The following is a 25,802-nucleotide window of genomic DNA, read 5'->3' on the forward strand; positions in this document are numbered from 1 at the left end:
CCTGGCCTGCCGGCTGCAGCTTGCCCCATCCGTGTTCTGACAAAGGGCCAGTGGACTGGCAGTAAGTGGGGAGTGCATCTGGGCAGAGAGGCGAGAGAAAGAAAAGTTGCTTGGCATTACTGCTTTTTATAAGCATAAATGTCTGCTCGCTGAGAGAAGAATACTTAAAAGCGTCCCAGGATAAGTACTGACACCTAAGATTCTCACCAGAAGACAGCCCAAGATACCGAAGCTGGCCAAGGCCAGCCAAGAAAAGCCTGGATGGAGGCCACCCAGTACGAGTGCCACAGACAGACCGTGGGGTCGAACACGGACCGAGCAGCAGTCCTGACGTGGCAGCCGGTGGGCACTGAAGCTGGCTGACTGGTGGCTTTAAGGAAGGGAGGCGCTCTCATCAGTGTCAAGGAACAAAGTTAGGTGACTCCTTCCTGCCACGCTAATTAAGGCCTTCCGCACCAAAATGGGCTTTAGTTACGATGAACAGTTCTTATTTTTACCTAAAAAGCTCCAATTTATCCTGCAGTCTTTAAAGAAAAAATTATAATATTTATAGACATCTGTTGCCTTTTTGTCCCCCTTTTTTTATCTTTTTGCATATTTGCAGCACAGAAAAAGTTTATCAAAATTAAGGACTGAGTATTTAAAACCTGAGGTGCTTTGCTCTGTGTCATAGTAGCTTTCTCTTGTGTTTTCTCACTAGACTGGGTTGGTGCTGGTACAGAGTTTAAGGCTGCTGGTACCTGAGACTTTGCTTATAAGTTATATTAACATTTGATTTTAGCTAGAGCAATAGCATTAGAGCAAAGACGTACCTATGTGTATGTTACAGTTTATTTAAATTTTGTTTCAGGAGGAAATGAGAGTGTTTAGAATTCGAGCCCAAGAAGTGGTAAAAGAAAACGAGAAACTGCATCAAGAGCTGAATAAGAGTAGTCCCGTCACCAATGAAGAATGGCATGTGGTGTTGTTTCTGGTATTTTGCTAATTAAAAGAAGAAACGATGATAGGAATAAAGTTTATTAAGTTGTCAAATACATATGTAAATTTTAACTTACATATTTTAACTAAAACATTTAATTTCTCAGAAATTAATAAGGTACAGCTGAAAACCTAGTAAATTATTCTAAACTTGTATTTTAAAGATTACTTTCAGAATTCTGAGTAGGTTGTTAAACCTGGAAAATGTTGGCTGTCCACATTTTTATCCTCTGAGGTTGTGTCTTTTAATTTTTTATAATTCAGCTGCACCAGTTGTTAGCTGGAGGACATGGGATCTTCAGTCTTCATTGGGCCATGTGGGGTCTTTAGTTATGGCATGCAAACTGTAGTTATGGCATGCGGGATCTAGTTCCCTAACCAGGAATTGAACCCACACCCCCTGCTTTGGGAGCGTGGAGTCTTAGCCCCTGGACCATGAGGTTGTACTTTTCTAGGGTACTTTTCCCGTCCCCAAACTCCTGAGTCAGGTCCTTCCTTAGACCTCTCTGATGGCTTGCAGGGCTTTAGGACAGACAGTCTAGGATGGGGCCTTGCACTCCCGGATCCCACCTGGCCTGCGCCTTCCATACCTTGACAGCTGCTGTCCCGTTGCTGGCTTTCTCCCCTCCCCACACCAGAACAGCCCCTTCCGCGCTCCTGCTCGCTCGTCGGGGCCCTGCTCGAATGGTGCTGATAGGTAGCTCTCTCTGAAGGCACTCTCCCTAAATGCACACTGTCCTGGGACCTGCCACACTGTGCCTCCCTGTGTGTCTCCTCCTTTGTGAGCGTCTCAGGGCAGGGCCAGGTGCTGTTCATCGAGCACAGCAACAAATGCCTCGTCAGCACATCTAAGAAAGTAAATGTCTTCAGATGTCTAAAGGCAATACCCACGCAGGACCCAGCAAGCAGAAACTATTCAGATAGATCTTTTTTGCCTTGGGTAGGTATGTTATATTTAGCATTTTTTTTTTTTTAATGTCTTAACATCCCTAAAAAAAATTAGATATTTTCTATATGTGATGGCTAGAAATTTGGAGTCCAGTCAACAGCATTCTTATCTTTAGGTGGGTTCTCCCTCTTTTTATGGTCACTGCCGTGTCAACTGGGACCGGTTGAACGGCTACTGGATCCTGCCTGGTGTATTGTGACTTCCGCTGGTGAACTTGGATTTTTTCTTTCAGGGTTCCAGGCTCCTAGCATGTCTCCCCTCGAACCCTCCTTGACTAGTGCCCTGGAAAGCAGGTCTGTTGGGCTGCTTCCAGGAGTCTCACAAGAACCCTCAGATTCTTTCTCCAACCTTCTATATGGCTTCAAGTCAGACCTGTTTACTTCTTAAAATATAAATATATAAATAAATAAAGGCTGCACTTGGAAATCCGCATGCCCACTGTGTTCCCCAGTCCTGTCCATAAGAGTTTGAAATCTGCATCCTGCTCTGGGGTGGTGGCCTGTGCCACAGGGTGGATGTGAGTAGGTGCTGTTAGGTCTGAGCAGGGCCTGTGGCCAGCCCCCACCCAATACTCTGAATTCACTGTCTTCCTGTGAGAGTTTGGGGATGGCTCCCAGGGCTTGGGAGCACTCTGTAGGCAGAGCTCCTGCCACCCCCAAACCCCCTCCCAGTCATGCCCTCGTCTGCCCTCCTTGGCGGCTGCTCCCTGTCCCCTGCACTCTGCTTACTGCAACTAGGGAAAAGCCTGCATGACAATGAAGACCCAGCACAACCGAAGATAAAGAAATACAATTGTTTTTAAAACAAAACAAGAAGTTACCAAAGCAGTTTAATATCAAGCTTCTGTCTGTCTTATCCCCCAATTTGATGGAAATTAAAAACTTGCTGTTTTAATAACATGTTTAATATTATAACATGTCCAGATATTCATTACCAACAGCATAGCAGTTGCTTTCTTTTAGAATCAGGAGTGTGTCTATAAGCACGGTGCACCTGAATGGCAGTATTTAATTTTGTAAATCAATTGTAGGCGGCAGCTTCAGACTCAAGCAGAACTGGTTTTAGAAGAAAACAAGTTGTTGATAGAGCAGTTGGAGATTCAGCAAAGAAAAGCCAAGGACACCCACCGGGAGCGTCTCCAGGAAGGTGAGCAGTCTTTCCCATAAGCGGTGCTGATGCTGTGACATTGTCATTGTGTCATTTTCCAATGGCATTCCCCCCTCCCCCACTTGAAAATGGTGGGAAGTCATGTTTTTTAGAATATATTCTTTTTTACTGAAATGCAGTTGTTACAGCATATCCAGTCATCACCCATGATGCAGTGACCGCTTTCTCAGGACTCTGTAATTATTCTGTCTTTTGTAAATCAGTTATAGATAACAACTTTAGAGTCAGCAAAACTGGGTTTGGGGGGAACAGTGTGTAACATAAGCAGGAAAAATCATGTGAGATGGATATTTGAAAGAACCTATGGGTCTATCCCCCAGAATCTGTTGAATGAGTAAATAAGTAGGAACCATTGGCTCTCTGGAGAAGGCAATGGCACCCCATTCCAGTACTCTTGCTTGGAAAATCCCATGGATGGAGGAGCCTGGTAGGCTGCAGTCCATGGGGTCGCTAGGAGTCATACACGACTGAGCGAATTCACTTTCACTTTTCACTTTGATGCATTGGAGAAGGAAATGGCAACCCACTCCAGTGTTCTTGCCTGGAGAATCCCAGGGACAGGGGACCCTGATGGGCTGCTGTCTATGGGGTCACACAGAGTCGGACACGACTGAAGTGACTTAGCATAGCATAGCATTGGCTCTCTAAACAGTTTCTCTGTGCTCTCAGCCTTCCTGCAGTGTCGCAGGTGCTGCTGTAGATTAAATCTCCGTCAGATCCTTTCCTCCTCTCCCCATGTGTCCCACCCTGTCCCAGGAGGCTAAGTTCTACTTCTCTAAGTACTAGCTTCAGATGTCCAGGGCACATCTTAATATCACATGCTTCCATGTCACTTAGGATGAAAATATTTATGATTTACTTTAAATATAGGACAGTAAACAAAAAAAATTAATGAGGAAAGGGAAGAAAAACAAATCTGTCCTTAGTTGGGTAATACTAAAAATGTCCTTAAAAATCTTGCAGTTTTAGGGTCAACATCATGCTGTATGTTTGCACATCTGTGTGTGACTTAAGGCTTCAGTCTTTGAAAGGTAAGGGCCTTGAAGCCTGGAATCATGTCCTGTTAAGTATTCTGTATTTAACAATAATATCAATATATTGATCTCCAGTAAGAAAGTGTATAGTTCAGTTCAGTTCAGTTCAGTCACTCAGTTGTGTCTGACCTTTGCAACCCCATGGATCGCAGCACGCCAGGCCTCCCTGTCCATCACCAACTCCCAGAGTTCACTCAGACTCACATCCATCGAGTCAGTGATGCCATCCAGCCATCTCATCCTCTGTCGTCCCCTTCTCCTCCTGCCCCCAATCCCTCCCAGCATCAAGGTCTTTTCCAATGAGTCAACTCTTCGCATGAGGTGGCCAAAGTACTGGAGTTTCAGCTTTAGCATCAATCCTTCCAAAGAACACCCAGGGCTGATCTCCTTCAGAATGGACTGATTGGATCTCCTTGCAGTTTAAGGGACTCTCAAGAGTCTTCTCCAACACCACAGTTCAAAAGCATCAATTCTTCAGCAATCAGATTTCTTCACAGTCCAACTCTCACATCCATACATGACTACTGGAAAAACTATAGCCTTGATTAGACAGACCTTTGTTGGCAAAGTAATGTCTCTACTTTTGAATATGCTATCTAGGTTGGTCATAACTTTTCTTCTAAGGAGTAAGCGTCTTTTAATTTCATGGCTGCAGTCACCATCTGCAGTGATTTTGGAGCCCAGAAAAATAAAGTCTGACACTGTTTCCACTGTTTCCCCATCTATTTCCCATGAAGTGATGGGACCAGATGCCATGATCTTCGTTTTCTGAATGCTGAGCTTTAAGCCAGCTTTTTCACTCTCCACTTTCACCTTCATTAAGAGGCTTTTTAGTTCCTCTTCACTTTCTGCCATAAGGGTATATTTAGTGGTTACTTAATATAGGGACCATAATTTCTATGAACAAAGACTTGATATTAATTTCTAGGTCTCCAGTAGATTTTTTAAAGATAAGTTTTTGAGAGCTGTCACTGGTATTAGTAATCTGTAATCATGCTTTATTAAGTCTTTTGTACCAAGTCTTTTTTTTTTTTTTTGTACCAAGTCTTTATCCATCTCTTTTGTGTTTCAGTTTCTAAACTGACTAAACAGCTGATGCTTCTAGAGACTAAAACACAGAGCCAAGAAAAGGAGCTAACTGAAAGTAAGGAGCAATTAGCAATTTTACGTACAGAATGCCAAGAACTACAGATACAGTTGGACAGCAAAGTTGCAATGGAAGTTCACACTTCAATTGTGAATGAATTTAAAAGGTAAGGATTTAATATCTTTTGAAGTATTAAGCATCACTGTGCATATGTTACAGGCAGGTGGAGAGAGAGTACTCCATCTTTTTCTGTGTCATTTAGCTGTACCAGCCGTGGTGTCCAAGACTGAGAATGGTAAATGTTTTATTAAAGTGGAACCTGGCCATCCTTGGGGGCTGCAGTCTGCACTTTGTGTGTGTATATATATATGTATGTATGTGTATATATATTTGTATGTATTTCCCCCCCCCTACAGTTCCAACCTCTCTCTTTCTTTTTTTTTTTTTTTAAGATTTATTTATTTTTGGCTGCTCTGGGTCTTTGTTGCTGCCAGGCTTTCTCTAGTTGTGGTGAGTGGGGGCTACTCTTCACTGCAGTGCGTAGGCTTCTCACTGCGGTGGTTTCTCACGTGGAGCACAGGCTCTAGAGTGCTCAAGCTCAGTAGTTGTAGCTCACGGGCTTAGTTGCTCCATGGCATGTGGGATCTTCCCAGACCAGGGAGCAAACCCGTGTCCCCTGCATTGGCAGACAGATTCTTAACCACTAGACCACCAGGGAAACCCCTCTTGTTTTTAGAACCAAAGATAATTTAATATAACTGGAAATCTAGACATCCACTAATGAGGAATTGCTGAAATGAAAGGATAGACCCATAAAATGAAATACGGTGCAGCCATTAAACATGTCACAAAAGAATGTTTTTGACATTGGAAGATAGCCACAATATATTTGTAAGTGAAGAGATTAGGTTACATAATAATACACACAGAATGATTACAATTTTATTTAAAAAGAAAAGAGATGTGTGTCATGTGTGTGTGTGATTAAGCTGGCCAGCCATCCCAGTTTGTCTTGGACCTGAGGGGTTTTTCCAGGATGTGAAAATCTTCATGTTAACGGAGATGAATAGGATGAGTTGATCACTTCCACATGTATATATGTCTGTCTGTCTATAATTACATATATGTGTGTAAAATTACTTATATACCATAAATACATAGAAAATGAAATGAAAGGATGGAAAAATAACAATAGCAGTTATCTTTAGCAGGTGAAATTACGGGTTCTCCAAAGAAACAACCAATGGGATATATATAAGATATGTATGTGTGTGTGTATATATATATTTGGAGAGAGAAAGAGAGACTTATTTTAAGGAATTGGCTCATACAGTTGTGGGGGCTAGCAAATCCAGACTCCATAGTGCAGGCCAGCTGGCTGGAAACTCAGACTGGAAACTGAAACTGTGTCTTGAGGCAGAATTCTTTTTGGGAAGCCTAAGTTTTTACTACTTTACCAGAATCACTGCAGATGGTGACTGCAGCCATGAAATTAAAAGATGCTTACTTCTTGGAAGGAAAGTTATGACCAACCTAGACAGCATATTGAAAAGCAGAGACATTACTTTGCCAACAAAGGTCTGTCTAGTCAAGGCTATGGTTTTTCCATTGGTCATGTATGGATGTGAGAGTTGGACTGTGAAGAAAGCTGAAGGCGGAAGAATTGATGCTTTTGAACTGTGGTGTTGGAGAAGACTCTTGAGTGTCCCTTGGACTGCAAGGAGATCCAGCCAGTCCATCCTAAAGGAGATCAGTCCTGGGTGTTCACTGGAAGGACTGATACTGAAGCTGAAACTCCAGTACTTTGGCCACTTCATACGAAGAGTTGACTCATTGGAAAAGACTCTGATGCTGGGAGGGATTGGGGGCAGGAGGAGAGGGGGACGACAGAGGATGAGATGGCTGGATGGCATCACCGACTCGCTGGATGTGAGTTTGGGAGGCCTGGCGTGCTGAAATTCATGGGGTCGCAGAGTCGGACACGACTCAGCGACTGAACTGAACTGAAGTTTTTACTCACAAGATCTTCAGCTAATGGTATTAGGTAATCTCCCTTACTTAAGAGTCAACTGATTGAGATGTTAGTCACATCTACAGAATACCTTCACAGTAACATTTAACTAGTATTTGACCAAACAGCTGGGCACCATAGACTAGCAAATTGACACATAAAACTAACCATCATAATGAGTAAAGTAAATTTGTGTGTGTGTTCTATTTTCCAAGTGTTCTAATTCATAGGACTTTCCAGTCAGGAAAGCTGGCTGTCAGGCCTTTATGCTACAGGAGGGAAAGCTTTTTGCTGAGAGGCCTTGGGCTCCAACTTGACAGGTGGGACAGGGGATAGAGGAGGTGGAGGTGGGGAGGGGTTAGCCTTTTGGCACGATTGGAAGGGTTGGTGTTTGATTGGAGAGGGAATCTAACATAGGAAAAGGGGCATGGACTCATCAGAGACAGAAGATGTGAATTCACGGAAGCCTCTGAGGCTTCAGGGCTTGTGTCCTCTGGTTGCCTCAGTTAGGGGTACCCTTTCCAGACCACAGATGAAAGAGGAATTATTAATTAGCAGCAGAGCAGCTGTCGAACTAGCTCCTACAGCGAGGCTGGGTCTGAGGAGAAGTTGGGAAAGGTTACACCTAAGACAAAGGTGAGATCATGAAGAAAAGATTTTAATTTTTATAGAAAAGGGTGAAGTTGAACCTGTGCCTGGTGAGCTTCTAGGTCAGGTGCCTGGGTGTCGTTCTCCTATCCTGCTGAAGGCAGTGCAGTCCATAAACCTGAAGTGACTTGCCCACATTGTCTTGCTTGTTCTACCTGTTGGCAGCCGTGCCTGGAAGGAACCGTGACATAGGGAACAGGAGAAGCTTATTTTCCTAGTGAGCTATCCTGTTGACTCAGAGTTGGACAGCTGGTTACACCCTGAAGCTTAGATTACTCTGTGCTTTTATTGTCACTTAGAAAGCTTGAGCCTACTCAGCAGGGGTGATGAGATATCAGATGTCAACCCACCTGGCTAAAGAAATTTAGCAGACTCCTCTGGGGAGAGCTGAGGTTTGCAATGACTAGTGGTGTCTGTAAAAGGCAAGTCTTTTAAAGGACAAAGGGGCCCTGTATCCTAAAGTGAAGCTGACTATTCACATAACCCACCTACAGAGACAGAGCCCTGGCCAGCAGTCAGTGAGTAATATGCCTGCTCAGGGAGGCACCAGAAGGACAATCTCCTTATATAATACATACCAAATACTCACTTTTTCATCCTAAAATAAGAACAGACTATTAGGCATGTTGAAGCATTGGTTATAAGGGGAAGAAATTACAGTGGAGAGAGACCTAGATAAGCAGAGAGACTCACAGCAAAGGGAACTTAGATAATGCAGAAAACTAAGGAGTTTTTTGGCTGCATTGTGCAGCTTGTGGGATCTTAGTTCCCAGACCAGGGATTGAACTTGGGCCACAGCAGTGAAAGCCCAGAATCCCAACCACTAGGCCACCAAGAAACTCCCAAGGAGAGTTTAAAAGGATAAAATGCCATGGCAAAAAAGTGTAATCATTAAATAAGAAAAATTTTTAATGATTACCAGAATTTTTTAAAAAAAAATCAGTAGAAGGACTGAAAGATAAATTTGTGGATTCACTCAGAACATCAGGAAACAAACAGTTGGGAATGGAGAGATAAAGTAATAGATGGAAGACCTATCTAAGGGGCCCAGCCTCAGATCATCAGGAATCTCAAAGAGATGAAAGAAAATGGAAAGGGAGATATTCATAGTTGAAAGGCATCTCCAGATCTCTGAAGCCCTTGATTGAAAGGACCCACAGAACCCAGCATATGAATGAGAAAGACTCTGGACGAGACACATCTGTCATCCACAAGGGAACAGTAAGCTGGGGCCCTCGGGGCTACATCCCCAGGTCAGGTAGACCGGAAGTAACCAGCCGTCTGTCCTCTCTGAAGCAAGGCCCCTTCTGAAAATGTTTCAAGGGAAGTATCCAGGACATAGAGAAAGCCAGCCAGACAGTGACTCGGAACCAGTAGAAACAATAGCAAATAACGATGAGGAGTCCAGGTATTAGAATTATCAAAGACTCTAAAGCAGCTATTGTGCTTTGAGAAAGAAAAGACAAGCTCCAAATTGTCTTCAGAGAACTATAAAACGTGACAATAGTGGGATTGAAAAGGAAGGAATAGAATTTTTAGAACTGAAAAGCACAATAACTTAAATGGCAAACTCAGTGGATGGGCATACCTACAGATTAGACACAGCTGAAGTGAAGTGGGGAACTGAAATATGTTCAGGTGAAACATAGCTCAGGGTGGGACTTCCCTGGTGGTCCAGTGGCTAAGACTTCACGCCCCCAGTGCAGGGAGCCTGGGTTCAACCCCTGGTCAGGGAACTAGATCCCACGTGCCTCAACAAAGAGTTTGCATGCCGCAACTAAAGATCTCACGTGCCACAACTAAGACCGGCGCAGCCAAACTAAGAAAAAATTAAGTTGGTTTAAATCATCCAGAAAATTTTTTTTAAAAACTCAGGAGGACATGAGTGTTCAGTGGTTGAGGTACCACTAGATTGGAGACAGGAGGCAGTATGGGGGGATATATTCAATCAGAAGTAGTGGTTGGAGATAGGATATCTGAGAATCTTCCCCAGTTGATGGCAATACCTGGGTTATGCCAGGATGGTTTCCTTCAGAGGACTTCAGTGGCAGCAGGTGTTAACAGGGATGTTGTGGTCCCTTGAATGTTAACTTCAGGGTGCTGGATATAAGCAAACTCTGTGGAACCCAGAATTTTCTTACTAGAGAAAAGCCCTTTTAGAAATGAAGTCAAATAAGGATATTTTTCTAAACCAAAGTGAGTGTCAACCATGCAGCAGATGTGCATTAAAGGCATAAATAGAAGGAATAAGTAGAAGCATAAATAGAAGCATAAATCAGGAGGAAAGTAAAATAGAAGTAAAATAGAAGGCATGAATCAGGAGGAAAGGAACTCAAGGTGGGGGGTCTGAGGAGGAGGATAGAACTGAGAGTAAAAGATAGTGGTAAATTTGTGGATAAATGTAAGTAAACATTGATTCTGTGTACCAATAATGATAATAGCTTTAGGGACTTAACACATAGAATTGAAATGTACAGCAAAAACAGCATGTAATTAGTGAGGCAGTAAATGGAATTTGTGTTCTAAAGTCTATCATTTAGAAGATGGATAAAGGTGTTGATTTTATTATTTGAAAATATGTGTGATGAAATTTCTGGAAACAGTATGTGTTTAACTTCTCAACCAGTATAGGGAAAGAATGATTTAAAAACTAATCCAAATGATGGCAAAAAAATAACAAGTGAGAAAATAGAAAACACAAAGTAAAAATATTAGATTGAAAGGCAAATGTATCAGTCAAAGGAAAAGTGAAGTGGAGAAGTTCATCACTCATAGGTCCTGGAGGAAGTACAGAGCACTCCTTGTGGGGTCACGTGGGAGGTCAGGGCAGGTGTAGGCAGAGAGAAATTGGCAGGACCTGGGGCACACGCCTTTATTAGGGTCCATGGGTGGAATGCTTTGGGGTTCCTGGGCTAGAGCCAGAAGAGCAGAGTTTTGGTAAGCTTCAGTGGGGATGGGGAAGGATCTTACCTAAAGGGTGCACAAAGGGAAGGCCCTGGGAGGTGGGGAAGAGTGCCTTTCACAGGCGTCCCTGGGGGAGTCATGCCATGAACTTACATTGACTTGTGACTCCGCTGGCTGTTATCTAGGGCCTGTGTTCCAGAGTGGGCCTAGTGTTACTTCAAAGCCCCTGTGGGCCTCTTGGCCACAGAAAATGGATGCCAAGGCAGCGGGGTCATGGAGTGGTTTACCAGAACTCTCTACAGCAACTCTGTGTTGCCTTTAAGATGTACACCCCGAGCAGACACAGGGAGTTCAAAAGAAAAAGGCAGAAAAAGCTATACTACTCAAATACAAACCAAAAGAAAAGTGGTAAATTACATGAATATCTGACAAGATAAATGCTAAGGTAAAAAAACTCTACTTAACAAAGAGGATCAATTCATAGGGATAAAGGGTTCAGTCCATCAGGTAGATGTTTAAATTTGTGTGCACTCAGAAAAAAGTTCATTCACATCAACACATTTGGAAATTTAGATGAAATGGTCACATTCCTTGAAAAATACAGCTTGTCAAAACCGACTCATAAAGAAAAAGAATACCTGAATATTCCTTCGGTCATTAAAGAAATTGAATCCAAAGATCTTCCCTTGAAGAAAACTATAGACTTAGAAACCTTCACGGGAGAACTCTGTAAATATTCAAGGAGGAAATAATTCCAGTCTCACATAAACCCTTCTTCAAGAACAGAAGAAGAGTTAATGCTCTCTAATTCATTTTCTGAGGTAAATACGACCTTGATGCCAAAAGCCAACAGTAATGGTTTAAGAAAGGAAAATTACAGTTCATTTTCACTTATGCTTCTAGATGTAAAAGCTCTAAAATTAAAGTCACTCGCTCATGTCCTACTGTTTGCAGCCCCATAGAGTCCATGGAATTCTCCAGGCCAGAAGTCTGGAGTGGATAGCCTTTCCCTTCTCCAGGGGATCTTCCCAACCCAGGCATCAAACCCAGGTCTCCCGCATTGCAGGCAGATTCTTTATCAGCTGACCCACAAGGGAAGCCCTAAAAAAAAAAAGCTTCTAAAAACAGTATTAGTAATAGATATGAACTTCCTTAATGGTTCTATCAAAAAATAAAACAATAGTAAATGTCACTGTTAGTGGTGAAATGTTGTACGCTTTCCTATTGAGGCTGGAAACAAGACAAAGATGCCCTCTGATACCATTTCTAAACAACACTAACAACATTGTTACGAAATGGAAACTAGTGCCCATGGCAAGAAAAAAGTTATAAAGTTTGGGAAGAAGGAAATAATAGTGTCATTATTCATAGATGGTACAATTCCATATATAGAAAACAAATTACAAATATATCATTAGAAATAATTGATTTTTGTACTGCAGTAATCAAAACAGCAATGTAGGGACTTCCCTGGTGGTCCGTTGGTTACGAATCCACCACCAATGCAGGGGATGTGGGTTCGATCCCTGGTCTTGGAAGATCTCACATGCCATGGGGCAATTAAGACCATGTGCCACAACTACTGAGCTTACATTCTAGGGCTGTGACTCCTGACCTTGTGTGCTGCAGCTGCTGAAACCTGCACACCCGTATTCTGCAATGAGAAGCCAGCTCGCCACAACTAGAGAAAGCCTGCACACAGCAACAAAGACCTAGCACAGCCAAAAAAATAACTGCAGCCTGGCACTGGCAGAGAAAAAGACACGAGTCCGTGGGAAAGAACAGAGCGCCCACAAATAAACCCACACACCTACAGTCACTTAATCTTCCACAGAGGAGGCAAGGTTATGCAATCGGGAAAACCTGGCCCCTTCAGCAAGTGGTGGTGATAAGGTGGACGGCCACATGCAAATCAATGAGGTGAGAACACACGCTCTCACCGTATACAAGCTGTGTACCTATGGCTGATTCATGTTGAGGTTTGACAGAAAACAAAAAAATTCTGTAAAGCAATTATCTTTCAGTTAAAAATAAATTAAAAAGAAAAAAAACTCAAAATGGCTTAAGAACTTAAACATAAGATGTGACACCATAAAACTCCTGGAAGAGAACATAGGTAAAACATTCTCCAACATAAATCGTACGAGTGTTTTCTTAGATCAGTCTCCCAAAGGCAATAGAAATAAAAACAAAAATAAACAAATGAGACATAAGCAAACTTTCAAGCTTTACCACAACAAAGGAAGCCATGCACGCATGCTCAGTCGTTTCAGTCATGTCCAACTTTTTGCAACCCCATGGACTGTAGCCTGCCAGCCTCCTCTGCTCATGGGGTTCCCCAGGCAAGAATACTGGAGTGGGTTGCCATGCCCTCCTTCAGGGGATCTTCGGACCCAGGAATCGAACCTGCATCTCCTGCATTGCAGGGGGATTTCTTACTGCTGAGCCACCAAGGAAGACCCTTAAGCAAAATGAAAAGACAGTCTACAGAATGGGAGAAAATATTTGCAAATGGTGCAACCAACAAAGGTTTAATTTCCAGAATAAACAAATAGGTCATACATCTCAATAGCAAAAAACAACAACAAAAACCAATTGAAAAATAGGCGGAAGACCTAAACAGACATTTCTCCAAGAAGACATACAGAGAGCTGATATTCACATGAGACCTTGTTCAACATTGCTAATTTTGAGAAGTACAAGTCAAAACTACAGTGAGGTATCACCTCATGCTGGTCAGAATGGCTATCATTAAAAATTCTACAAGTAACAAATGCTGGAGAGGGTGTGAGAAAGGGAACCCTTCTACCCTGTTGGTGGGAATGTAAGTTGGTTCAGCCACTGTGGAAAACATGGAAGTTCCTCAGAAAACTAAAAATAGAATTACCGTATGATTTAGCAATCCCATTCCTGGGCATGTATCCAGACAAAACTATAATTCAAAAAGATACATGCACCCCTATGTTCATAGTAGCACTATTCACAATATCCAGGACATTGAAACAACCTAAATGTCCCTCAACAGATGAATGGATAAAAATGAGGCTGCTGCTGCTAAGTCGCTTCAGTCATGTCCAACTCTGTGTGACCCTATAGACGGAAGCCCACCAGGCTCCCCTGTCCCAGGGATTCTCCAGGCAAGAACACTGGAGTGGGTTGCCATGTCCTTCTCCAATGCATGAAAGTGAAAAGTGAAAGTGAAGTCGCTCAGTCATGTCCGACTCTTTGTGACCCCATGGACTGCAGCCTACCAGGCTCCTCTGTCCATGGGATTTTCCAGGCAAGAGTACTGGAGTGGGTTGCCATTGCCTTCTCCAAAAATGAGGCAGTACATATATATTAGGTTGGTGCAAACATAATTGTGGTTTCAGATTGTGAATTTTAAATCATCATAACTAGGCTCAAACACATCTTTATTTATCAAAAATAGGAATCATTAAAATCAACACATTTTTGCCAATGAGAAATAAGTTTGTTCCTGTAGCATAAAAATCCGTACAGAATGCAACGAACTCCTGGAAAGCATTTCCTGCTAGTTGTGGAAGCATTTTCCCTCCAAAAAGTTGTCAAGATGCTTGAAGAAGTGGTCATCGGTCGGCAAGAGAGGTCAGGTGAATATGGCAGATGAATCAAAACTTTGTAGCCCGATTCGTTCAGCTTTTGAGGTGTCGGTTGTGTGACGTATGGTAGACATTGTTGTGGAGAAGAATTAGGCCCTTTTGACCAGTGTAGGCATTGCAGTTTTCAGTGCCTCGAGAAGGGTCAGACACGACTGAGCGACTTCACTTTCACTTTTCACTTTCATGCAGTGGAGAAGGAAATGGCAACCCACTCCAGTGTTCTTGCCTGGAGAATCCCAGGGACGGCGGAGCCTGGTGGGCTGCCGTCTATGGGGTCTCACAGAGTCGGACACGACTGACACAACTTAGCAGCAGCATTGTTTTGCTGAGCATAGTTCTCAGATGCAATGGTTTCGCTGGGATTCAGAAAGCTGTAGTGGATCAGACAGGTGGAAGACCCCCAGACAGTGGCTGTGAGCTTTTTTTGGTGCAAGTTTGCTTTGGGAAGTGCTTTGGAGCTTCTTCTCAGTCCAACCACTGAGCTGGTCATCACTGGTTGCCTATAAAATCCACTTTTCATCACAATCCAGTTGAGAAATAGTTCATTGTTTTTGCGTGGGGTAAAAGAAGATGACACTTCAAAACAACCATTTTTTAAAATTTTCGGTCAGCTCACAAGACACCCACTTACCAAGTTTTTTCACCTTTCCAATGTGCTTCAAATGCTGAACAACTGCAGAATGGTCGATGTTGAGTTCTTCAGCAACTTCTTGTGCAGTTGTAAGAGGATCAGCTTTGATGACGCTTTCAGTTGTTCGTTGTCAACCTCCGATGGCCGGCCACTACACTCCTCATCTTCAAGGCCATTGTCTCCTTTGCAAAACCTCTTGAACCACTACTGCATTGTAATTTCGTTAGCAGTTCCTGGGCCAAATGCATTGTTGATGTTGTGAGTTGTCTGTCTTGCTTTATGACCCATTTTGAATCCAAATAAGAAAATAGCTTGGAAAAAAAAATAAATTAATTTTTAAAAAATTAAAAAAAAAAAGAAAATAGCTCGAATTTGCTTTTTTTCTAACGTCACTTCTGTGGTCTATAATAAATATAAAATAAACAGCAAGTAATAAGTCATTAGCAAAAAACATAAAGCAAGAAATGCACATTGAAATCATGTAGAACATAGCCACATTTAAGAATGTATTCCGATATCAAATGGCAAAGTTCAGCAATACAAAGCCACAGTTACTTTTGTACCAACCTAATGCAGGGGACTACTGCTCAGTCATAAAAATTAACAAAACAACTCCATTGGCAGCAACATGGATGCAACTGGATAAGTGAAGTAAGTCAGAAAGAAAGATAAATACCATATGATATCACTTACACGTGGAATCTAAAATATAACACGAACCCATCATGAAACCGAAACGGAATCACAGACATAGAAAGCAGACTGGTGGTTGCCAAGGAGGAAGAGAGTGGAAGAGGGGTGGATTTTAAGTTTGGGGTTTCAGATGCACACTTCTGTTTACAGAATGGATAAATAAGGTCCTACTGCGTAGCACAGGGAACGATATTCAATATCCTGTGATAAAGCATAATGGAAAGAATATGGAAAAGAATGTGTGTGTGTGTGTAGATATATATATATATATATATATATATGTCTGAGTCATTTTGCTGTAGAGCAATAATTAACACGTTAACAAATCAACTATACTTCAGTTAAAAATAAATAATAGTGAACTCTTGCAAAATTGGTAGAAACAATTTATAAAAAACTAAGACTGCACTTCCAATGCAGGGGGCCCAGGTTCAATCCCTGGTCAGGGAACTAGATCCCACATGCCTTAACTAAAGATCCTGCATGCCACAGCTAAGACTCCTGTGCAGCCAAATAAATAATATTTTCTAAAAATTTAATCATATTTCTTTGTAGGAATAAATATATAGACAGTGACATTTTGAAGAAGAATCCCTCCCCTCCCCCGCAAAAAAAAGGAAAGGAGGAAGGGAGGTACTGTTAACAAAGCCTCACAAATAGGAATAGAAAGATTCACAGTACTTTTATTGGAAAAATCATTAAACTTTATTGATAATTTCACTGGGTAAACAATGCCAAGTTGATAGGTTTTTGCTTTTGGAGTTTTTTCCCATTCAGTTTACAGATGTTCTCCATATGAAATGCTACATTTTACTTGTTTCTAAGTTTGTTCCATTAAGCAATGCCCCAGTAAACTTTCTTGTGCAGATTAATGTTTCCCTAAATATATAGGTAGAGGTGGCATTGTGTGGCCATAGAGTAAATGCACATTTTAGATTTTGACATATTGTTCTCTGAGGTAGCTGTGCACACCCAGCAGCACTTTCCCAGCATTTCCTGTTGTCTTTGGTTGCTCTTCATTATGAACTTTTTGATTGATTTTGTGAACTAGATTTTGCTACCAAGTGAGCGATGAAAACACTTTTAAATAAAATTCTAAAATCCAAACAAAAAACAGCAGAGAACCAGGAGGGAAAGATGGAAGGAAGGGGTAGTTAGGAAGTTTGGGATCAACATGTACACACTTGTGTATTTAGAATGGATAGCAAACAAGGACCTACTTTATAGCACAGGGAACTCAAACTCTGCTCAGTGTTATGTCGCAGCCTGGACCGGGCAGGAGTTTGGGGGAGAATGGATACATGTATATGTATGGCTGTGTCCCTTTGCTATCTACCTGAATCTATCCCATTGTTAATCTTCTTTACTCCAATATAAAATAAAAAGATTATTAAAAAAAACAGCAAATAAAAAGATAAAAGGTGAGTTTAATTCAAACATCAATTCTGTGGGGTGTCCACTCTTTGACTAACTAAAACTAGTCAACTAGGAAACAGTGGAAAAGTGGAAACTGTTTAGAAAATTACTGTTTAGGGAGCCAACTCAGGCTGAAGTCATTGAAATTGTGTGGCAAGTGAGGCCAACCCCAAACATATGCAGTGTGAGGCTTGTTCAGTAGCCAGCCAGCCAGGAAGGAAGCCCCATGTGGTACCCAAAGAGACTCCGTGGTACCTGGAGAGCCCCCATCTCTCAGCATCTCACCCAGTAGCCTCTGGGTGTGTGGCCATACCTGTTCATTCTCGGTTATTTCAGGAAAATTGAGCAAGAAAACCAGTGAAGGAACAATCTTCTTTCAAGCATCATTTTGCCAGAATTATATACTATTTGTATGCCCTCCTTGTTTTATCGTTTGTTTATCAAAAATAATTATTTAAGTCTGAAATAAAATTTGTTTTAGCCTTAGGATTTGAGGGAGGGGCAATTATAACTGTGTTAAGAAAAAAAAAAGAGCTGTCTTAAATTCTTTCTGAAAGGAGTGGAGTATTTGTTTTTGCTGTTCAGCCGCTCAGTCGTGTCCGACTCTGCGGCCCCATGGACTGTTGCCCGCCAGGCTTCTGGAGTGTGCTCAGACTCACGTCCACTGATGCCGTCCCACCATCTCATCCTCTCTCGTCCCCTTCTCTTCCTGCCTTCAGTCTCTACCAGCATCAGGGTCTTTTCCAATGAGTTGGCTCTTCGTTCACATCAGGTGGCCAAAGTATTGGAGCTTCAACTTCAGCATCAGTCCTTCCAGTGAATATTCAGGATTGATTTCCTTTAACTATATTTATATACATACACAGAGACATGAACAAAAATTGTGAGCAGAAAAAGGGATGAGATCATCACCATCAGAGGAGTATGTCTACAGCCAGGCCCTCTCTGCTGCCCTGCAGGAACTCCCCACCAACTCCCCCAGGGGTTGCCTGAGGCTGTTCCCACAGAGGCCTCCAAAGGACCCCCCCGGGCTGCCTGGCAGTGGCCACCTCATTTAACCTCACTGTATTGGATGCAAGCTGGTGATATTTTTGTCCATCAGCCAGTTGCAGAAAGAAGAAGAGAAAGAAAATGCTGAGATGGAAGAGTTGATGGAAAAGCTGGCAGCCCTGCAAGTACAGAAAAAGAGCCTGCTCTTAGAGAAGAAAAATCTGATGGCTAAAAACAAGGCACTGGAAGCTGAACTCGAAAAGGCACAGAAAATAAATAGGTAGGTTTTTTTTTTTTCTCTTAAACTGTTTTTCTTTTTTTAATAGTTAAAAAAAGACCATTGAATATTCTATTTCATATTCTTTATCTTTTCTTTTTCTCATATTGGCAATGAAATGGAAAGGGATAAATTAGATTACTAAATATCAAAATATAAAATATGACCAATGTTATAATGATGACCCTTAAGAATCTGAAATTTCTTGAAGTTCTTTACTAAGTGTTTCCCAAAAGTCTAATCCAGGGATTAATGGATTTCTTTTTCACAAATGCCTTTTAAAGAACACAAGCCAAAAATTAATATAATATTAGCCTGTTACTTGGGTTAAACATTTTGCAGTTTCTGTTGTCTTGAAGTCAATAGTTAATGCTTCCTTTAAAATTAAATTCAGGTACCTATTCTCACTTTGAAACTTCATGGAAGATTGAGGTTGATGAAGAATATACTTAAATGCTCACATACTTGCTGTTTTTATAATACAGATATTCACTGTGCCCTGGCCATGCAGGCTAATACATTTTTTTATTCCACCATTTGGGGGCACTCTCTAGGAGATCTCAAAAGAAAATTGATGTCCTCAAAAAGCAGGTGGAAAAAGCCATGGAGAATGAAATGTCCGCTCACCAGTACCTGGCAAATCTTGTTGGCCTGGCAGAGAATGTAACCCAGGAGCGTGACAACCTTGTGTTTTTGGTAAGTTTCCTCACATGCACCACAGCTGAGAACCTGGCACAGCCAGGTAAATAAATACTTTAAAAATCAGGTTGAAAAGAAAAGAATTCTATCTGTGTTCAATAGAATTCATCCCAGTGACACAGTTTCAGTTCAGTTCAGTCGCTCAGTTGTATCCAACTCTTTGCGACCCCATAAATTGCAGCACGCCAGGCCTCCCTGTCCATCACCAACTCCCGAAGTTCACTCAGACTCACGTCCATCGAGTCGGTGATGCCATCCAGCCATCTCATCCTCTGTTGTCCCCTTCTCCTCTTGCCCCCAATCCCTCCCAGCATCAGAGTCTTTTCCAATGAGTCAACTCTTCGCATGAGGTGGCCAAAGTACTGGAGTTTCAGCTTTAGCATCAGTCCTTCCAAAGAAATCCCAGGGCTGATCTCCTTCAGAATGGGCTGGTTGGATCTCCTTGCAGTCCAAGGGACTCTCAAGAGTCTTCTCCAACACCACAGTTCAAAAGCATCAATTCTTCGGCGCTCAGCCTTCTTCACAAAGGGGCACAAAGAGGCAGCTACAACAGGAGTACTCACCCCTACGTTACCCTGTCCTGGGCCTTGTGAGAGCCCCTTATATCTTACTTTATTGTTACTGGCATCTTCATTTCTAATCCTACCTTTAGGATGGGTTTTCCATGTGACTTGTGGCAAGTTTTATTACCTGGGTCTTAGTTTAACTTTCTAGAAAATCAGTTGACACTATTATATTACCTTAGAAGGAATGCTCACCTGTACTTAAATTTTTTTTTTTTTTTACCATTTGAAACAGTTAATTTATAATACGTAGAAGTTTATGTCCCAACTGGGTATTAATCTAAGTCATTCCACTTTAGTGACATCCCTCTTGGATCTCCTGCCTGTCACATTTGGTTTGGAGAATGGCATTGTGCCTTCATCTTGTTATCCTTAATTTTGTTAATTACTCAAATAGTCAAGTGAGAAGTTTATTTGCTGTTGGAGTCCTTTAATGGACCGGAACCTTGTGGTCCAGAGTCAATGATAAGAAAGTGAAAGAGAGAGCCAGAGGGAGTGGGGGAGAGAGAGAGAGAGAGAGAGAGAAAGACACAGGGACCCAAGCTCTGATGGAGCAAAAATTGCTTTAATGATCTGTGAGTATATATAGGCTGTTGTACAAGAAATTTCTTTCGACAATGATAAAGATCAGCAAACCAAATGTACAGCAACCGTTACCAAGGGAACAAGGGATTAATAATCGTCACAAGGTCAGGAGACAATCCATATCTCAAGAAAGAGGATGGAGACTAAGCAGTTTTGTCTTTACTGAAGGAGATTCAACCCTGTCTCATATCATGACCTCAGTCCTGGGAGCGGCTTGCCGCTCCACTGATTTCTGATGACAGAAACTAATAAGGAACAGAGGATTTATGAGAAACAGCATGTAGGAATCCTCCTGTTAAACATTCCCTGATGATTTGCATCTTGGCACTTACTCTTTGGATGTGATGAAAGGAATGGTATATTTCCTGAGAATAGAAAAGGTGCTGAAAGTTTACATCCCCCTTGTTTGAGGGATTTGGATTTGCCATTGGGTGCAGGAGGGGCGCCCAGCATGCCACTCTTGGCTCTTCCCACCCTCAGCTATTGGTCCAAGTTCTGCCCACAGCCCTCACACAGGGGTGAGGAATCTGGAGATGGCAAGTGGCAGAATGGTAATACTCTTAAATGCTCTTAGCAGAAGAATGTTTTAATATTTTAAGTTTTCTATTAAACTAAGAACGCTTTGTTGTTTTCTTCTTGCTTTACTCCATAGGCTAAATGTTTAGAAAGTGAGAACCATGGAGTTCTCAACAGAATGACAGAAGACAGTATTCGCTTGGGAAGGTTGAAAGAGAAAATTAAGGTACGCAGACATTTAGCCAGTTTCACCTGGAAACTGGCTACCTGGGGTCAGATTTCCATGTTTAAGAAAATGACCCATTTTGCATACATGTGTCCCTAATCGTCCACAGAGTAAAGCAGTTTTGTTTCTCTGGCAGAAACAGTACTTCTTAAAAGTTTTTATTCATAAACTTAAAAAAATTTTTATACTTTTACTACTGTATAACATTTCAATGAATATCCTCTTATACAACTAACTTTATTTTAAAATCTGCTCAGTGGTTTCCTTTGTAAAGGAATTGGATTTTAGGATCTCATGGGATGAACATTTGGACTTCTAAAATCAATTTGTGCACATTTTTCAGCAACTCCAGTGCTAACAGCATAATGGCTGTAGTTTGGGAGTTTACCATCGTCTAGACTCACAAAGTAATCTGACTAATAATGGGTTCTGTACCATTTCTCATCAGAACCTAATCTGCCAGCTCAATTTATTTTTCCACCATTGCTGTAACAATAATCTGCTCTGGCCATCTGTTTTCAATAGCACCATCATCCCTTTAGTATCTCTCCATCCTTAATACAAGCCCCACCTTTGCCCCTGACCTCTCCACCATCCCACATTGGTCCACCATGCTCCTGAGTACTGATGTTTCAGAACCAGTAAATCCCTGCATCTTCAGCTCTCCTCCAGCATTTTCTTGATCTGGTTTTCTTTTTTCACTTTTTATTTTGTGTCGGGGTACAGCCAATTAACAATGTTGTGATAGTTTCAGGTGAACAGGGAAGGGACTCAGCCACACACATACGTGTGTCCATTCTCCCCCACACTCCCCTCCCACCCTGGCGGCCACAGAACACTGAGCAGAGCTCCACGTGCTTGCTATACAGTAGGTCCTTATTGGTTATCCATTTCAAGTCTAGCGGTGTGTCCAGGCAACCGTGGATTCGTCTCTAAGCCTGTGAGTCTCTTTCTGTTTTAGAAGTGAATTTGTGTCATTTCTTTTTTAGATTCCGCATATAAGGCATGATATGACACTTCTCCTTCTCTGTCTGACTGACGTCATTCCACATGATACTCTCTAGATCCACCCATGCTGCTGCAGATGACGTCATTTCATTCTGAGTAGTGTTCTGTTGTATATACGCACCACGTCTTCCTTATCCACTCCTCTGTCGATGGACATTTAGGTTGCTTCCATGTCTTGGCTGTTGTAAACAGTGCTGCCGTGAACATTGGGGTGCATATATCCTTTTGGATCATGTTTTTCTCCAGATATGGGCCCAGGAGGGGGATTGCAGGGTGACATGGTAGCTCTATTTTTACTTTTTTAAGGAACCTCCGTACTGTTCTCCATAGTGGCTATACCAGTTTACATTCCCACCAGCAGTGCAGGAGGGTTCCCTTCTCTCCACACCCTCTCCAGCATTTGTTGTTTGTGGATTTTTTGATGATAGCCATTCTGGTTGGTGTGAGGTGATATTTCATTTTAGTTTTGACTTGCATTTCTCTAATGATTAGCAGTGTTGAACATCTTTTCATGTGCTTCTTGGCCATCTATATGCCTTCTTTGGAGAAATGTCTATTTAGGTCTTCTGGCCATTCGTTGGTTGGGTTGTCTGTTTTGATGCTGTTAAGCATCATGAGCTGTTTGTAGATTTTGGAGACTAATCCCTTGGTGGTCACATCATTTGTGGATATTTTCTCCCAATTTGTGGGTTGTCTTTTCATTTTTTGTTTCCTTTGCTGTGCAAAAGCTTTTGAGTTATAGTAGGTCCCATTTGTTTATTTTTTTATTTCAATAATTCTGGGAGATGGATTGAAAAAGACATTGCTGCAATTTATGTAAACTTTTCATGACATAAATAAAGAGTTAAATCTATGTCTTGAAAGGGAAACTGACCCAGGATGGGCCTAGAAAATTGACACCAAGACCTGTGACTTCAAGATAAAGAAAAATTACCTTGGGAAATTCCCTGGTGGCCCAGCGGTTAGGACTCTGCATTTCCACTTCAAGGGGCTCAGGTTCAATCCCTGCTTGGGAAAGTAAGATCCAAAGCTGCTTGAGGTGACCAAAAAAAAAAAAAAAAGAAGGAGAAAAAATACCTTGGACATCCAGGTAAAAGATCAAGACATAAAAAAAGAAAGTCATGTTGACTTCATACTTCTCAACAGCAACACTGTATGCCAGAGAGCAGGAACAGTACTTCAGAAAGATTAAAAGGATGAGTGAAGATAATACAGGTTTATGCAAACAAGAAGAAAGCCAAGCTGTGATCTTTACATCTGCTAAGAGAAAATTTGGGCCAAAGCACTAAATGAAACCAAACAAAGGAAAAAAAAAGGGCGGGGGGAGGTCTTAATAATGCTAAAGACTACAATTAATAATAGTAGTTATTGGGACTTCCCTGCTGTCCAGTAGAAAAGACTTCCCCTTTCAATGAAGGGGGTTCGGGTTCAATTCCTGGTTGGAAAGCTAAGATCTTATGTGCTTTAGGGCTAAAAAACCAAACAGAAGCTATATTGTAACAAATTCAATAAAAGACTTTAAAAATGGTGCCCATCAAAAAAAATTTTTTTAATATATATAGTAGTTATGAATGTTTCTGTACTAAATAACACCAAAACTTATAAACTACAGGAGATAATAAGGGGAAATGGAAGCTTAGTGGAGCTTTAATCCACTTCTCTTAGTCCAGGACAGATCACAATGTTATACAAGAGTAAACGTACAGAATTTTACAGCATAATCTGTAAGGTATATTTATGTGTATATACCTATGTGCATGCGTGCTAAGTCACTTCAGTTGTGTCTGACTCTGCGACCCTATGAACTGTAGTCTGCCAGGCTCTTCTGTCCATGGGATTCTACAGGCAAGAATACTGGAGTGGGTTGGCATGCCCTCCTCCAAGGGATCTTCCTGACCCAGGGATCAAACCCACGTCTTTTATGTTTCCTGCATTGGTAGGCGGGTTCTTTAACCACCTGGGAAGCCCGTATATATCTATGTCTACATAGACATAGCTATATACAGAACAGTCACAAAAATTGATTATAGATTGGCTACCAAAAAATAAAGTTTCAGTAAGCTTCCAAAGTAGAAATAAGAAAGCTATCTGTTGACCAAAAAAATGAATACCAGAAATTAATAAATAAAATGAGAGTGAAAAGTATTCCTTCACCTGGACATGTAAAAACTGCAGTAAACGAATGACCCTTGGGTCAAAGAAGATGTATAAATTGAATGTCATGATTTCTTTTTTTTTTTTATTTTGTTATTGGAGTGTAGTTGATTTACAGTGTTGTGTTCAGTTCAGTTCAGTCGCTCAGTCGTGTCCGACTCTTTGCAACTCCATGAATTGCAGCACGCCAGGCCTCCCTGTCCATCACCAACTCCCAGAGTTCACCGAGACTCACGTCCATCGAGTCAGTGATGCCATCCAGCCATCTCATCCTCTGTCGTCCCCTTCTCCTCCTGCCCCCAATCCCTCCCAGCATCAGAGTCTTTTCCAATGAGTCAACTCTTCGCATGAGGTGGCCAAAGTACTGGAGTTTCAGCTTTAGCATCATTCCTTCCAAAGAAATCCCAGGGCTGATGTCCTTCAGAATGGACTGGTTGGATCTCCTTGCAGTCCAAGGGATGCTCAAGAGTCTTCTCCAACACCACAGTTCAAAAGCATCAATTCTTCGGCACTCAGCCTTCTTCACAGTCCAACTCTCACATCCATACATGACCACAGGAAAAACCATAGCCTTGACTAGACAAACCTTTGTTGGCAAAGTAATGTCTCTGCTTTTGAATATGCTATCTAGGTTGGTCATAACTTTCCTTCCAAGGAATAAGCGTCTTTTAATTTCATGGCTGCAGTCATCTTCTGCAGTGATTTTGGAGCCCCCAAAGATAAAGTCTGACACTGTTTCCACTGTTTCCCCATCTATTTCTCATGAAGGAATGGGACCGGATGCCATGATCTTCGTTTTCTGAATGTTGAGCTTTAAGCCAACTTTTTCACTCTCCACTTTCACTTTCATCAAAGGCTTTTTAGTTCCTCTTCACTTTTTGCCATAAGGGTGGTGTCATCTGCATATCTGAGGTTATTGATATTTCTCTCGGCAATCTTGATTCCAGCTTGTGCTTCTTCCAGTCCAGCGTTTCTCATGATGTACTCTGCATATAAGTTAAATAAGCAGGGTGACAATATACAGCCTTGACGTACTCCTTTTCCTATTTGGAAGCAGTCTGTTGTTCCATGTCCAGTTCTACCTGTTGCTTCCTGACCTGCATACAAATTTCTCAAGAGGCAGATCAGGTGGTCTGGTATGCCCATCTCTTTCAGAATTTTCCACAGTTTATTGTGGTCCACACAGTCAAAGGCTTTGGCATAGTCAATAAAGCAGAAATAGATGTTTTTCTGGAACTCTCTTGCTTTTTCCATGATCCAGCGGATGTTGGCAGTTTGATCTCTGGTCCCTCTGCCTTTTCTAAAACCAGCGTGAACATGTGAAGTTCACGGTTCACATATTGCTGAAGCCTGACTTGGAGAATTTTGAGCATTACTTTACTAGCATGTGAAATGAGTGCAGTTGTGCAGTAGTTTGAGCATTCTTTGGCATTGCCTTTCTTTGCAAAAACAAGACCAGGAGCTGACTGTGGCTCAGATCATGAAGTTTTTATTGCCAAATTCAGACTTAAAATGAAGAAAGTAGGGAAAACCACTAGACCATTCAGGTATGACCTAAATCAAATCCCTTATGATTATACAGTACAAGTGAGAAATAGATTTAAGGGCCTAGTTCTGATAGAGTGCCTGATGAACTATGGAATGAG

At 41.8% G+C, this 25,802-nt stretch overlaps 1 protein-coding gene across 7 annotated transcripts in view; it reads left to right on the forward strand.

The window, feature by feature from the left end:
* The window catches only part of CEP89 (centrosomal protein 89), an 85,068-nt gene that overhangs the window by 48,978 nt on the left and 10,288 nt on the right, over positions 1 to 25,802 (forward strand). For 6 of the 7 annotated variants that reach the window (XM_027516004.1, XM_027516000.1, XM_027516001.1 and 3 more), the window contains 6 exons: positions 851 to 954; positions 2,958 to 3,073; positions 5,201 to 5,381; positions 18,241 to 18,408; positions 18,960 to 19,101; positions 20,905 to 20,994. In XM_027516004.1, coding sequence (XP_027371805.1) covers positions 851 to 954; positions 2,958 to 3,073; positions 5,201 to 5,381; positions 18,241 to 18,408; positions 18,960 to 19,101; positions 20,905 to 20,994 — 801 coding nt within the window. The remainder of the gene's footprint in view (positions 1 to 850; positions 955 to 2,957; positions 3,074 to 5,200; positions 5,382 to 18,240; positions 18,409 to 18,959; positions 19,102 to 20,904; positions 20,995 to 25,802) is intronic. The other variant, XM_027516003.1, reaches the window with a different exon arrangement.

Source organism: Bos indicus x Bos taurus, chromosome 18 (genome assembly GCF_003369695.1).
Source record: "Bos indicus x Bos taurus breed Angus x Brahman F1 hybrid chromosome 18, Bos_hybrid_MaternalHap_v2.0, whole genome shotgun sequence".
In the NCBI taxonomy this organism is placed as follows: Eukaryota; Metazoa; Chordata; class Mammalia; order Artiodactyla; family Bovidae; genus Bos; species Bos indicus x Bos taurus.